The 15,325-nt window shown below is 47.3% G+C and overlaps 1 protein-coding gene across 3 annotated transcripts in view; it reads right to left on the minus strand.

Annotated features, from left to right (window-relative positions):
• Positions 1-2,663: 2,663 nt before the first annotated feature.
• The window catches only part of znf521 (zinc finger protein 521), a 97,397-nt gene continuing 84,735 nt past the window's right edge, over positions 2,664-15,325 (minus strand). For all 3 annotated transcript variants that reach the window (XM_084707930.1, XM_084707931.1, XM_084707929.1), the window contains exon 8: positions 2,664-4,133. In XM_084707930.1, the coding sequence (XP_084564056.1) occupies positions 4,104-4,133 (30 nt within the window). In that variant the 3' untranslated portion in view covers positions 2,664-4,103. The remainder of the gene's footprint in view (positions 4,134-15,325) is intronic.

Genomic DNA, 15,325 nt, shown 5'->3' on the forward strand with positions numbered 1-15,325 from the left:
AGGGTCGCGGGAGGGAGGGAAAGCGGAGGAGGGAAGAGCGATTGCCCTCATGGCCCCTGAGTAGGGGTGCGGGAGGACAACAACCAGAGGAGTGCTTCTTTCTATCATTTCAATATAGTTCTGGGATTGGTAAAAATGTGCCAGATATCATATAAAGTCTTTTTTATATTCAATCTTGATTCAAGGATGTCTATCCATTTAGCAGTGATTTTAACGTTTTCAAGTTTTGATATCATAGCCTAGTATAGTAGTTTAGTGTAGTCCAGTGTATATCATTTTGGCATGATACCGCCACCACAGATGATTGACAACACAGGGTGTGGTACTGTACCTTTATAAAACATGCTGTACAGCAAAGTGCCTGTTGGCTTTTTGTAGTGATGTTGTTCTGCCCATAATAGTCTGTTTGTGTTGGTGTTGTGGTATTTGATGGAGGATGGGATTTGACGGTTGCCAAGCTTTACTGAAACTCCTCCAAGACCTCAAGGCCATGTTCACAGCTCCAGATCTTTCTCCAATTATCACCTGAGATTCTTACTTGCCATCAACACCTTCACAGCCCTTGCAATGTATATGTCGGTTTACAGCCCTACTGAACATCCAGTTGTTTATCTCAGTATTCTTTCTTAGCGGTTTATTTCTGAATCTGCAACCAACTCAAAAGTTGGAAGTGAACCTGTACGTAGTTGTATCCATTACTGAACTACACAAACAGTGTCTGTAGAACTTCCTGTGCAAAACCGGCTTCTGTTCAGAAGATATTATGCTCATACAGAGATCATTTAAGTAATGTGTCTTTCCATAAAAACAGCAGACGGAATACGAAACGGAGACATATAAAAATCTGTGGAAGTTTTGATTTTGTCCACAGGAAGATGGGCGACGGAGAGACAGAGGCGTCCATTTTGACATGGTTTGTGGAGAGAAAAGATGGCTCTCTGGGTGAAGGGAGCCTCCAGTGTGAGAGATTGGGTTACCCCAGACGGTCCCAGTGGATTACCCCAGCCAAATGGATCTGGATCTCACGCTTGGGCGCACATATTGAATGCCATAAGAGGTCTCTCAGGTCCCCTTCACTGGAAGGAATGTTCCAGCTAACAATGTTGAGTTTTCACAAAAAAACAAATCCTCTCTGCGCCAAAAGAGGCGGACAAACCGCAAGGACAGAGGAGCACCAAGGACAAAGAGGAGGAGTCTGGGACGCTTGAACCTCTGTGTTTGCACAATGACCTGTTTTCGATGCATCGAATACAGTACCCCAAAAGGCTTCACGCAATTCCAAGGTATGCCTTTTAGTAGAGGTCAGCGATGTGCTTCAGTCCTGTTGACTGCTTGCTGTCAGACAGAGGAGGTCTGGATGTAGGCACACCCACGTACCTTCAGAGGAGTCACAGAGCTGGTAACCTCTGCTGGACACCTGGGCTCGCTCTCCTGTTTGATTGAAGAGGGCTCTGAGTCTTTCTGGCATGGAGGGTCACGTTGTGAGCGAAGCAGCATTGGGGTGACTCTAACAGCGGCAAGTGCCCATCAGCCCAACAAAGTTATCACTGCACAGGTTCGCTGATGGAGACTAGCCTACTTTGGGGGGATGTACTGTAAAACGATATTGGTTTAAATGAACCCTCGAGAGTGTCCCTGCCAGGAAAACCCGCCCACAAAGTCTGACACTTGGGCAGGAGATGGAGACAGTTTGTATTTAGTTGTGTGTGTGCATGTGTGTTTTGTGCTGCACTGAGCTGGCGGCGATAGTGAGGCTGCAGTGGTTCGGATACGCCTCACAAGTGAATTTAATTAAATCATAAATATGAGCTGGAGGCCGCCACCCAATTTAATGTAATTGATGGTGTGGGCCAGTCCATCTCTGGCAAAGCAAAGTTCTGGACCAGTTCAAATGCCCTTGAAGCTTATTAAAAGTGCCTGGCACAGGCAGATAGCTAGCAAAGTTGTTTAATGGATGCCCAGCTTGCATTCAGTGAGACAGTTAAAGCAGTAGAGATGGACTGTACCACTACTGATGTGGGCAAAGGGTTCTAATAATGACCAGGGATGCTCATTAAAACCTGCACAAGCTGTAGGCTACACTATACATGTGTAACATGATAATTACATTTATTCCCAAGACCCAGAGCTATTACAGTATTTGATATTGTACGACCTTTGCGAGTCTGTCTGACTGTACTTTAGTCTTAATGTATTGTACAAGACACACTTGACACGTAGCCTGATATGTATTGTTACACTGGGTGAGTTTTCCTGTTATCGTTCCTGTATGATGAATCATTTTTAAAGACAGACAGATGTTACTGCACAGCCTTTGTCCCACTCGGCAAAGGCAGAGAATCCTTCTATTGGTCCCCTGGAGTGCTGGCGCGTCCCTAATAGGCCTGGTGCGAGGGTGTGTAGAATGGGACCGCACAGGGTGATGGGTAATGGAGTCATTAATAACACAGACCTCCTTTCAGACGCTGATATGTTCGTTAGCCACGAGCCATGAGGGAACAAGAAAAAAACAAGGATGCGATGTGATTTAATGAAAACATGCTAAGTAAGCTATCGAGGATGATTGTGATTGCTGTCAAAGGTGGTGTCTGACTGGTTGCATATTGATTGACACACACACACACACACGGACACACAAACACACACACAAAGGACATTAGAGCCATTTTCTCATACAGTTTTAATATTTCCATCACATGTGCAACACAAAAAACGAGCTCTGCCAAATACAGAACTCTATATTTGTACAATACAATTTCATAACATCAGATATTACTGTCCTTTTGCTGCAGGAGATGGTGGTTTCCTGTAAACTGAGTACGAACAATTCTCAATCAAAAGGTCAAAACATTAAAGTTTCATACAAAAGTGCATCTCAGGTTCAATGAATGCAAAACATTTACATAACAGAATGATTTATAGTTGTGTATATCGCCACAACGGCTTCCAGCTTGAGCAGAGCAATGAGATTTTGAGGAAACAAGAGGAGATCGCTTAGGAGCTCGCCACGAGAGCCCAAGACACACGTTTCAAAACCCTATCTTTGGGTGGAACCTGTGGAATACATTGACGGCGCTTTTACCTTCCCCCCCCCCCCCGCCACAATGAAAATGGATTTACTCCCCATTGCAAAAACAAATACAGGGATGACAAACAGAAACATTTCCAGTCATCTCCAGGCTTGTACAAGCAGTAAACATTAATAACAGAAATGTACAGGTTGACTCAGGGGGTCTAGGGATCCCCCCGTGCACCGTCAGTCCTAAGGGGGAGGGGGAGGTGGCGGGGGCTCAAGGTGTGGGGGGGAGGGGAGGGGTTCACCCTTCTGTTCCTACACCCACGAGAGGTGCTAGCCTTTCCAAATCTTTGTCACTGCTTTTGCATATATCGGAGCACTGTTCCGTTAAGTTTTTTTTCACGCCCCCAAATTCGAGCTCTCTCCTTTGGAGAGTGCGTGGGCCAACCAGAAAAAAACCTCGTCTCGGCTGGTCGACTGGCAGCCATGTTGTTGCTGAGGTGACATTAGGGTACAGAGTGCCGATGATCTAGCATTCAGCCTCTCACTCCCCCTTCGAATGTGCGACACACACTTGTTGTGTGTGCGCTGACAAAAAGGGTCCTGAAAGAGTTTCCTGCTTCCAATGGCCTAGTCCCATTCTTGATTGGCACCCTGTTTCTCCAACAAGTGTGAATGAGTTCCATGTGGACCGATTGACAGTGGCATTGTTATTTTTTTCTTCCCTCTCTCTTTTTTGGGTGTGGGGAGGGGGAGGGGGAGGGGAACAAACGGTTGTAACTGTACACTGGCAAATACTGTATAAGATTGCAATATAGCTGGAATTAAGCAACACATGTAGAATTCTATATACAAACCAGACGGCCTCTTTTTCCAAGTAACGTTTGCTAGAATCTTTTTGTTTTCATTCTTTCAGCTTGTCTGCTAAGTTTTCTTTTTCTGAAGCTCTTTAACGTTGTTCCTCCCATGGAAACAGAATTGGAGCGCGAGTGGTCAGCAGGAGTCGGCCTTTGTGGTTCTCAGTCAGGTCTTCCGCACCTCTCTGTGCGACGCTCCTTCCCCCAAGGCGGTGACGACGGCCGCCAGGTTAGCTGCTGTGCTGGGTCAGCGTGTGGTTCTGCGGGAGACAAGAACGGAGCGAGCGAGATCAACAGCCGCACCGAAACGTTGCAGATGGCGTCGTTGTGAAGTCATCTCGTATACAACAAGCTCTTGAATTATGTCAATAATACAGTTTTATTGGACTTCCCATCAAAAGCCTTACATTTGTCTAGGAATTACAGCTCGTTTTTTCACAGCTAGGGAATGACTGTGTTGTGACTCTGGGAATGTCATCTTCGAACATCATGTGTGGGTTCGATTATCCAAATCCAATCAACCTGGACTGTGGTCAACCCTTTGAGCGGATCGATCAGGTCCTCTCCAGACACATGCCTGGTGAAGTCACTGTCCTGACACATGGACACGTGAGGCCTGACTACCTCTTGCATCTCAGTCCTCAGGAATACCGCCATCCAATCAATGGCTGTGACCATGGAAACAGCTCGCTTACAATGTAATACACAAGGTGTAATATATGATCAGCCACTGTGTCTTGTTTACCCAGACTAGATGTGTATTGTGTCGGTAGGAATGATAACTAGCAATTTAGGACTAGGGTTAGATTATTCTGGAAGAAATTAAACTTGTATTGCTCAGTCAGGAGCCAGATACATACAATCATTCCCATCCAATCTGTGGTGTTCAGAAACAAGCTGACATCATCTTGTTACGGGAGTACACTCATTATTGGACACATGCACTTACACACACCTTAACAGACTAACACACACACAGACCAACACAGGCACACAACAAGCACACAACAAACACACACACACACACACACACAGACCGTTGATAGTGGTTGCAGTGGGGCAGCTGTGCCAGGTTCTTTAAAGGGGCTGTGGACCAGGGGGTGTGTAACTGGTGTCCCTGGTGGGCAGAATCCAGGTCATCTTTTGAAGTGACTGCTAATCCCTTTAATGCAAACTACATGCCCCACTTGCTGCGCTCTGTTAAAAACACGGCCTTGGACTCTCTCGACTGGCATGGACTAACACACACCTGTCACACATTCAACAGCACGCATGCACAGACACACACACACACGCACACAGACATACACACACACACAAAAACCCACAAGCAAAGCTGTCTGTAAATAAGCAGCCATAAAATGGGCCCAGTTAAAAAAAAAAAACAGGTTGGGGCAGGCTATGTGACACAACGGTGAGTTTACCTCGGCAGTCACCTTCAGTGTTATTGGTGTGGCAAAACCTCTGGCAGGGCTGACATCTACTAGCCCCCCCCCTTCTCTCTCTTCAACCCCCCCCCCCCCCCCAGACCCCAACGCCTTGCACCCTTCACCCTTTCAAGTGCCTCCACATAAACCTTTTAAACACCTCCACGGCTTTCCTTTCAGTCGGGGCGATTACTTTCCGACAGGTGGGGTAATAAGCTATTTGACGGAGGGGTGGGGGGGTGGGGGGGGGCAGGAGCTTGACCCCTGCAAGGGTTAGTAGAGGATCGCTCAGGCCCCGCTCAAAAAGGGGGAGGCAGTGTTCCTCTCTCTCTCTCTCTCTCTCTCTCTCTCTCTCTACCCCTCCGCTGAAATAAAGCTCCTTTAAGTGAGTCTGGGATGAGGCTCCCTACGGTACGAACAGCCCCCCCCCCGCCATCCCCCACTCCCGGTGAAGACATCCGTGGCGTTGCCGGGGAGGGACAGGAGCACGGCAACCTTCTTAATGAATGCGGCCCATTACCCGCCAGCCGGGCTCCTCGGAGGCTCCCAGAAGCCCCTGCAGTACGTGACTTCAAATGGCAGGATATTGACACGGAGCGCGCAAGGCGGCTGAGAAGAAATGTGTGTGTGTGTGTGAGAGTGTCTCTTTCTCTCTGTGCGCTTGCATGTGTGCATTTGTGTGTGTGAGAGTGTCTCTTTCTCTCTGTGCGCTTGCATGTGTGCATTTGTGTGTCCACACAGAAGAGTTGGCGCGACGCGCGCGCGCGCGCGTGTGAGCGTGTCTGTGTGGACCCCAAAGGAACGTAGCTCCTTGGATATAATGTAGGGCTCGTAGCAGCTATTAGAGGGGAAAATAACCCCTCTGGGGAATGTCCACCCCCCTTTCCCAAACTCCCCAACCCCCCCAGCATATACCAGCTCTGTCTGACACACGCTGCATTCTACCTTTTCCCTTAAACATGCCAAGAGTTTTCTCACTGAGGGCTTTTTCTCAAGGACGGTGTTAAACGACTTCAGTGGCACCGGCAGCCATGCAGGCTGCAGGGAAATAGAAGAAAAGGAGGGGGGGGCTAAAAGAGAAAATGATACCTTTACCTCTGTGGATATTGAACTCTGCAGAGTGGATATGCACTGTTCTGAAGGGGAGGGTGATGGGGGGAGAGAGAGAACGAGAGAGAGAGAGAGATAAAAGAAGACCTCAGAACTCAACTTTCTGCTCTTCTCACATTCCTCCACATTTGTTTCTGCCAACTAATGTCTACCAGTACTGATGCAGTGAAGTAGTCAGCTATTTGATCAACTAAAAACTGTCCGAAGAAACCATTTCAGGTTATTTCAAACTGCAACAGCAGACACCATTCCATCAAATTAAGTAAGTTTCCAGAATACAGTATGGGCAGCAACACTTTACAATTAAGTTAAGTTGGTCCCTCCCTCCCTCCCTCCCTCCCTCCCTCCCTCCCTCCCTCCCTCCCTCCCTCCCTCCCTCCCTCCCTCCCTCCCTCCCTCCCTCCCTCCCTCCCTCCCTCCCTCCCTCCCTCCCTCCCTCCCTCCCTCCCTCCCTCCCTCCCTCCACTGTCCCTCTACTGACCACAGCGTGCCACTGCAGTGTCAAGGCTGCGGCTGAGGCCAGGTAAGCCACCTCAGTCAGTCCTCATCTAAATTCAATTGGGCCCTGATCAATAACACGGCGCAGCCCCACCTCTTGGCCAAGGCTGCATCTCCCCTCCCACCACCACCCCCTCCCACTCCTCCTCCCCAGGCTGACTCCCCGCCACCGTTAACCCCTCCGCACACTTTCATCTGATTACATCATCCTGCTGCAACCTCCTCGGGGGTGGTGGGGCGGGGTGGGGGTGGAGGAGGGAGGGGGGAAGGAGGGAGCAGGAGGCGGGAGGGAGCCAGCCTGGCAGGGGTACTGTGTGCCCATGCAAACAGGTGCAACATGTCAGAGGAATTTAACACCACCTGAAAGGAGGAGAGGACGACAGAGATGCGGTGGGGGGGGCCGGGAATGAGAGAAAGGTGTGTGTGAGAGAGAGCTTGAGACATAGACAGGGAGAGAGAGGGCGAGAGATAGAGACAGAGAAAGAAAGATAGACCGAGATGGAGACAGAGAGAGGGAGATACCGAGAGATAAACAGAGAGTCAGATCTAGAGAAGAAGAAAGATACAGAAAGATTGAAATGGAGAGGATGATCGAGATAGAGAAAGAAAGAGACAGAGATGGCGAGAGGAAGATAGAAACAGAGACACATGAAGAGAGAGAGAGATGGGGGCAGAGAGAGGGAGGGAAAGTGCAAGGTAGGCTAGGGAGCTGATTTATGAACTAATCATTCCTCACGTCGTCTCCCATTGCTCTGGCCCTCCGTCGATAGTGCCTGGTCTCCGGTGAAGCAACCGAGGTGTGGCCGTTACATCAGCTCTGCGGTGGAAAGCCAAACGAACCCGTGGCCATTCCAAGCCCCCTCTCATCTCCTCCCCAGGTAAAACCCCATTTCTGGCCTACAACATGACTAACAACACAATAGCCTCGAGCGCTCTCACAACTGTTGATAGGGAATCACGCCGAGGTATCTATACGAGAGCAGCCTATGCAAGAAACATTAGGGCACGTTAGAGCATAATTATCTGACAGTGTCCTGCAAAAATAACCCAGAAGACGTTTCTTTATTGAGTGATGAGCTGATCCAGTGAGCAATGTTAATGAGTGTCTCAAGGGATGTCTGGAATCGCACCAAGGAGAATGAGAGGTCAAACAAGGCTAGGGGGTAGGAACGGTAGAGACCTTACACCAGGGAAAGTAACACATTGTGGTTGTTAAAACACGTACGCTAAGCTCCGATTGAATGAAAAAAACATTCTGTATATTCCACGACTGGCCGTACTGTAAAACTGCAGTACACATATTTTTCTCCCAAAACTAAGTAACTCAAATTGGATTCGGCAAGCAAGGGCTTCACCTAAATTATGCGTTTGTCTGTCGATGGGACATCGGCCCCCTGGACCCTCGAGAATCACAAAATCTATAACTACTGTACTTCATCCCGCAATTTAGACAGAGCCAAGACATCCACCATTTTGTTGTTGTCATGCAGCCAAGCATATTGAGTTCTGGCCAGGCCCCCATGCATGTGAAAGCCCCGTGTTCCAGCGGGCTGTCCGAGGCCTGACAACATCTGGAGCAACAGGATCCAGCACAGCATCAGTTAGGAGTTTCAGTCGGAACGAGGACCACAAAGAAGGTGTCTTCAGATTACTGGTACGATTTGAGCACTGGGTCATCTAGATAGAGGGGTTCTGACCCCATGAACTCCCTCACTAGATGGATATTGTGTTCTGTTTGGTTTGATCTCTCGACTGGACGGATCGTCTGTTTGCTGTGTGGGCATGGTGTGCTCCTTGGATGCTGTCACAGATCTGTAACGGTGTCTTTGAGTCAGGCCTATGAATTCCCACAAGACCATCCCCTTTCCCTGTCTGTCTGTCTCCTCTCTCTCTCTCTCTCTCTCTCTCTCTCTCTCTCTCTCTCTCTCTCTCTCTCTCTCCCCCTCCCTCTTCTCTTTTTTCATTCCCGTCCCCCTCCTCTTTGTGTGTGATCCCCACTGCTGACCAGTCCGCTAAGGGTGTAATCCCTTCCTGCTTTGGCCTGGGGCCAGGCTCATGGCTGGTCAGTTTAGCCCACGAAGAACACAATCAAAAAAAAAAAAAATAGCAGCTGGCATTCTCCACAGTCAACACTTATCAGGCCACAGGGACGTTTGACCCCGGCCACTGTTTCGCCACGACCGGCACCGTCTCCTTGGTAACCAAGCGTCTTGTTTGAGGCGAGGTGTCTTGGGAGCAGTGGACATACAGTGCCGTGCAGCTAAGAGGCCGGGGTGGGGGTTCACACGGCTGACAGGGTCTTCCAGAACACTTTCTTCCTACATATATGTGTTTGTTTTCATCCCATAGCTGTGTCGCAGATAAGGGTATCAGCGCGACTAGACGTCTTAACTACCCAAACAAGCAGGAAATAATTTGGAGGTGTAACCAGCGAAGACAAACGGCCCTTTTTGAGGCCAAGTGCTTTGTTGCTCCAAATGATACTCATTACCTTGTCTTGTGAGACAAGTGAGTGGTACTAGAAATCCACGATGCAGTGATCCCGCTGTTTGACTGAGGTAGCAAAACAACTGCACAACTGCTGTGTTATTATGGGGCCTCATTAAGTAAGGGGAGAGAGGCAGATATGGGAGAGAGAGAACGAGGGAGGAAGAGAGAGCGAGACTGAAGAGAGATACAAACCGAATTGTAAGGTGATGCCAACACAGATGCCTTTCTGACTAAAATGAAGACTATGACTAAAGAACCCAATTAAGGGCTTTCTTAGGGGAGCCATCTTGGGAGGGGGGATGGGTCTTCCTGGGACGCCAGCCCTGGGCTACATCCTCTAATTAGACTCGGAGAGGGAGGGAGGAGGGGGGCGGGGGGCTGTGCCTGTCACTGGGAGGAAGATGGGGACCACGGGGCTCTGCATGTCAGTCCCCGAAACAAAACACAATTACTCTCACATTTAAGCACTTCAGTCACATGATGCCATGTACAGTGGAGCACTGGCACCCCCCCCCCCAACCCCACCCCGACACGCACACTCCACACACACAAAGATATACACACACAAGTCAGCGGCCACACACCAGCCGTCGCTAAACATCTAGGACAAAATCGGCACTGCTCGTTTGTATCGACTGGATAATGCGGCCTTACTAGAGGAGCTGAAAGAGGACAAAAGTGGGTCCTTCTGCTCTCACGGCTGCTCGCTCGATTCAATAAATGAGGGGCAGAATCCTAACGTTAGCCTTGACTAGTCATAATTGGCATTGTTTCATTCACTGCATTGTGTCTAATCATTGCACATTGTTGTATTTTTGATTTGTGAGGCAGTACATTTGAATGTTGCTTATTCTTAGCAGTAGTTTATAGCAGTTTCTATTCATAATCTAAATAGAAAATTAAGAAACTCTTGAGCAATTTGAATGGATTAAACCTGCTCTGCGTTTATCATGTGACACTTACGATTGTCCTGATCGCTAAGTTAGAAAAAGTCAAGTAAAAAAAAGTACAACACAAATACATATGTGAATCTATCTTATGATGGATTCCAGCAGTGTTCTCTCTTTCTCCTTTGTTTGGCTTTAACTTTCCCCAACGGTGCAGCAGAGGAAGAAGAAAAAAAGAACGCCTCAAAGGCTTCTGGGAGTTTTTTTGTCATGTCTCCCTCCAGACAGTGTGTTTGCATGCGCACATCAGACCCTGAGAGAGACAGAAACAAAGAAAGACAGTACACAAACACGTGCATGCACATACACGCGCGGAACACACACACACACACACTGCCACACACTCCGAGAGAAAACCTTCACAGGATCATTAGGTCTGTTGCACTGCTTGACTGTGTTTCACCTGCAGGTGTGGAACACAGTCACCTCATTGTGTTGTTCTTGATCTGCGGATGTTCATCCCTTTAGAGCACACACAGTTTGATCAGAAAGTTCACACATCATTATAAGTCATCTTAAATATTAATGACGGAGCATCAAACAAACTGTTATTTGTACACTATAAATTCTGTCACTCAGATTTTTTTAAGCGTTGACAGGACAGCGAACATCCTGGATGATGATTTAAGAAACAACTAGTTTATAAAGAGAAAACCGACATTCAGATGCCCGCGAGGCTTGTTGTACTTGGCAGATCAAGACATTCAGAGAGAGAGAGAGTTGTGTTTCAAAGCCACTGTGGGCCAAACAAATGCAGATTTGTACGACACGTTTGTGACACAAACCATAACACTTTTGAGAAATGGGGTACATAAGGTTAGGGGCATGTTCCAGATTTCATATTTTAAATGAAGAAAGTTCTATCAGTCTTGCATCACAGGAAATGTGTTTCCTTTGGTGAATTTTCTAAACACTGCAATTGAAAAATATATATCTTTATCTTTCCCAATGTGAGGATGACAGGTGTACCTGTTTACACTGACCCTGTGCCACGTCACCACTGATAAATAGTCTTAACTAAAATCTGGGAGTGGGTCACAGCTTGGCAGAATGGTCATGATGGGAAAGAGGACAGCCTCATTTGTGAGTAGGGAAGTAGAACATGATACAGACATGTTTCTGTCACATCTAGCTCTCATTAAGGCTGGCAGCTTTCGGACGCTCTTTGAAGGAATCCTTTTAAAAGACACTCCAATTAAGGTGCATGTCCTGTGGGCATGCGAGCAGGAGCAGTCAGCCTCCATACCTAGTCATTCTCCTTCTTCCTCTCTCCTTTCTTTTCCCCCTTCCTCCCTTCTTTCCCTAACTCCACTGGAGGACTCTGACAGGACTTACTCAAATCCCTTACAATCTGGTAGCCGCACTTCCACGGAATCATAATGAGAGCGGTGGAGGAAAACAAAGGGTTAAGTTGAAAAGGAAAGGGAGGAATCTCAATCCTGAGAATGTCGCCGTAGCTCGTTGTGTAACTTCGGTCTCATTGTCTGGTCTTATGAGGAATTGGGATCATCTGGAGTCCTCCAATCACACCCAGGCGGAATATCGCTAGCGGGACGATGATTAACTGGACTTGTCCGCTTTATAAATGAACGGCACTCATAGAAATGTCAGCTTTAAGCTGTGACTAATACAGGGCCGCTATCAGTTAATGAATCTGGCTAATTAATCCACCAAAGCTGCATTGTCAATGTCTCAGTCCCTTTACGCTATGAGAAAAGCTACAGGCGCTCAAACTAAAACGAAGGGGGGGAAGGAGCCAAAGTTGATGTTTTTGTGAGTTTCATACCTCCGCAGAGAATCTGAAGATGTCAGTCTGAAGCTGGAGGAGAGGAGGACTAGGGAGAGACTGGCTGTGGGATAAAGGAAGCATGTATCATATTTAAGATGGGACACACACACACACAGAAATGAGTTGTTTTGGGAGGTAGGTGGTGGGTTAGGGTCAAAAAGAACCCTTGTTAGCACAAATACCATACAGTTGGTCCTTGCCATCAGCTTCTCATGAAATATCTACACCCTACTCTATCTTTTAATGGGGGATGGGGGGATCTCTGGAGAGATAGACAGGAACGGTGGTCTTTGAGTCTCACAATAACTGAGAAAAAGAGAAAGGGGATGGGTAAGAAGAGTTAGAATTGTATAGAAAGAGAGAAAGAGAGAGACTGGAGAAAGAGACCAAAGAGACAATGAGAAAGACAGAGAGAGAGAGAGAGAGAGAGAGAGAGAGAGAGAGAGAGAGAGAGAGAGAGAGAGAGAGAGAGAGAGAGAGAGAAAGAGAGAGTCTCCTCTGGACTCAGGATTCTGGGGCAGACAGGCCCAGGAGTCAGTCAATCTGGCCGGTCCGAGGGGGGTGTCCGGGCGGGGGGTCCTGGGAGGGCTGATTAGACGGATGCTCTCCCATCATCCATCTCGACAGGCCGGCGAAAATTGGCTCGCCCCCTCGCAGGGTACGGGTTCACGCGGAGGGGTGGGGTGGAGGTTGCGAGGGTGGGGGGGCGGTGGGTAGAGGGGGGTGTAATCGGGATGGGAGGGGTGTTGGAAGAAATACCTGTCACAGTCTTTCGTCTGTTCCAGAGTCAAATTAATAAAATATCCCTTTTTCCCTTCTTCTTGTCTCCCTGTGCCTGCCGTGGCAGCCCTCCCCTCAGCCTCGCTCCGGCTCCCAGCTTGCGCCGCCCCTTTGACCTCTTTGGCTGCAGAGAGAGATGAGCGCGGCCCAGGTAGGCAGCCAGTGGGCCAGAATGTCAGGGAGGGAAGGAGGGGGAGGTGGGAGAAGCTTGCTGCTGGGCCCATGGCTGGAAGACAGCTCCACTTCACACAGACTGACAAACCCCAGCTTGGTGTCAGAGGGAAAGACGTTTCGGACGTGTGATCCATTCCAAAACAAGTACAGTAAACAAAACTATTTGGGAGCCACTGCACAAACCTGCACTGTATGCATCATGCAATATAGAAACAAGTTGGTATGAACCATAAAAATGAACTAACTACTGTATCAGACTATAAGAAAATCGTTCTTTTGACAAGGTTCATTCAGCAGTCTGGGTCAAAAACTGTATGAGTTACATGTTATCATCTCACTGCATTGATTGAGTCTGATAAGGTTGTGTGTTTATGTTTCACATAGAAAGAAGGATATAGAAAGAAAGAAAAAGAGAAGGAAAGACAAAGAGAGAGAGAGAGAGCAGGTGTAAGCGTGCGTGCACGCGCGCGTGTTTGCATGAATTCACTAGGGGGCTGCCTTTAGAGTGTTGCACACAGGTTGGGTATAATCACTGTCTTATCCCCCAACGACGACACAGTTCTCCTCTCACAACACCCTGTTTCACAACAAAGTACCACAGGTCTTTCATGTTTGCTCTTGCTTTTTCCCCATAGAGTGTATCACAATATAAGCACGCATGAAACAACCCCTCCAGGAGGTGGAGATCACTTCATCCCAAAAAATGTCAGACTCTCAAAAAGTATGAAAACATCCCCAGGTTATTTGAGATTGTTTACAGGTTCCTGTAACAACCCGGCTTCACACAGAACATTCCCGCCAACGAGAGTTCAACATGGGAGAACCACAGTGCAATAGCAACTGTTGGAAAGGGAAGGAGAACTTGATAGCTAGCTAGCTTGTACAAAGTTGAGGAAGAAACACAAGACTAGCTAATAGCCTTCTTGGACCACTAGGTAATTTAGAAGTAGTTTTATTCATGGTTGCAACCTCTGACGGCTGGTGGATAATGATTGTGTTCACCTTCCTCTTGGCAGACAACAGACTGTGTGTTTACTGAATCTCAATTCAAATCTCTGCCTGATCAATGGTGGGCTAATGCCCAGGACCCCCTTAGCCTGGGTAGATGCTAATTCTTAGTGCCTCAAAAAATCAAAAAATCCAGAAGTCCTGCAACACGTACTGACCACCAAGTGTTTTCCATGCTGCATTGACTCATGAATGCTAATAATGAACGTAGCTGGCAGTGAGTCTGTAGATGAGCGAGGTATATTCATCAGATTATTATATCCTTACCCTAACATTTCAGTCACACAAGGTAATAAAACAAGGGCTTGGATATGAGACAAGTGCCTTGTACTGGGTAGAGAAATTCCCTGAAGAGATGAGTGCAGCTTGAATACAAACAGACGCATTGAACTATAATATAATGTTGACAGTTCTCAAGTTCTCAGAGGGAAGGAGGGTAGGAAAAGATTGCTCGAAAAAGGATTATCCCTTTAACATTGAGAGTTCAACAGTCCAAATGCTGACTTTGTTGAAGGGCAGACGGACTGTCCCAACAGACCAAGACCATATTTAGCCATGAGGCTTCCTGTGTGATTGAGAACAGAGATTCATTCGTATTGATTCAACAATGTTTTGCCTTCATACAGCACGTATGTAATCACTCCCCCCCAAAAAGAAACGTCCTCTAATCCGCTAATTCCAGATATTTTAGCGCTTCACTGGACTAATAAGCAAATCAAATCATATCTGGTGATCGCAAATTAGTTTTGTAACAAACAGAAATAATTTCTTCTGAGTCTCTAACCCCAACCGAAGGGACTGGGGATGTAGTCAGAGCGTGGCAAATATGGTGCCCGTGGTGGTGTGTGTCTGTGTTTTTGTGAGTGTGTTAAACAAAGCAAATGGGTACAGTTGAAGTTGAAAATTCACTAAATACACTTAGGTTGAAGTCATTAATACAACTAATTTGAACCATTCTACAAAATTCACATTTTGGTGTTTTGGTGGTTAGTGCCAAGAAGTTTATATACATGGAAGTTGGCTGTGCCTTTAAAACAGCTTGGACAATTCCAGAAAATAATATTTTGGTTTTAGAAGCTTCTAATGAAGTCTAATCAATCTAGTCAATTGGCGGCGTACCCATGAATGAATGTTAAGGCTACTTTTAAAGTCATCATAGGAAATCATAGGAAAATCCAAATAAATAAGCCAAGACTTCAGAAAAAGTATTGTGGACCTCCGCAAGTCTG

Source organism: Hypomesus nipponensis, chromosome 10 (genome assembly GCF_054491055.1).
Source record: "Hypomesus nipponensis isolate SF chromosome 10, ASM5449105v1, whole genome shotgun sequence".
NCBI lineage: Eukaryota > Metazoa > Chordata > Actinopteri > Osmeriformes > Osmeridae > Hypomesus > Hypomesus nipponensis.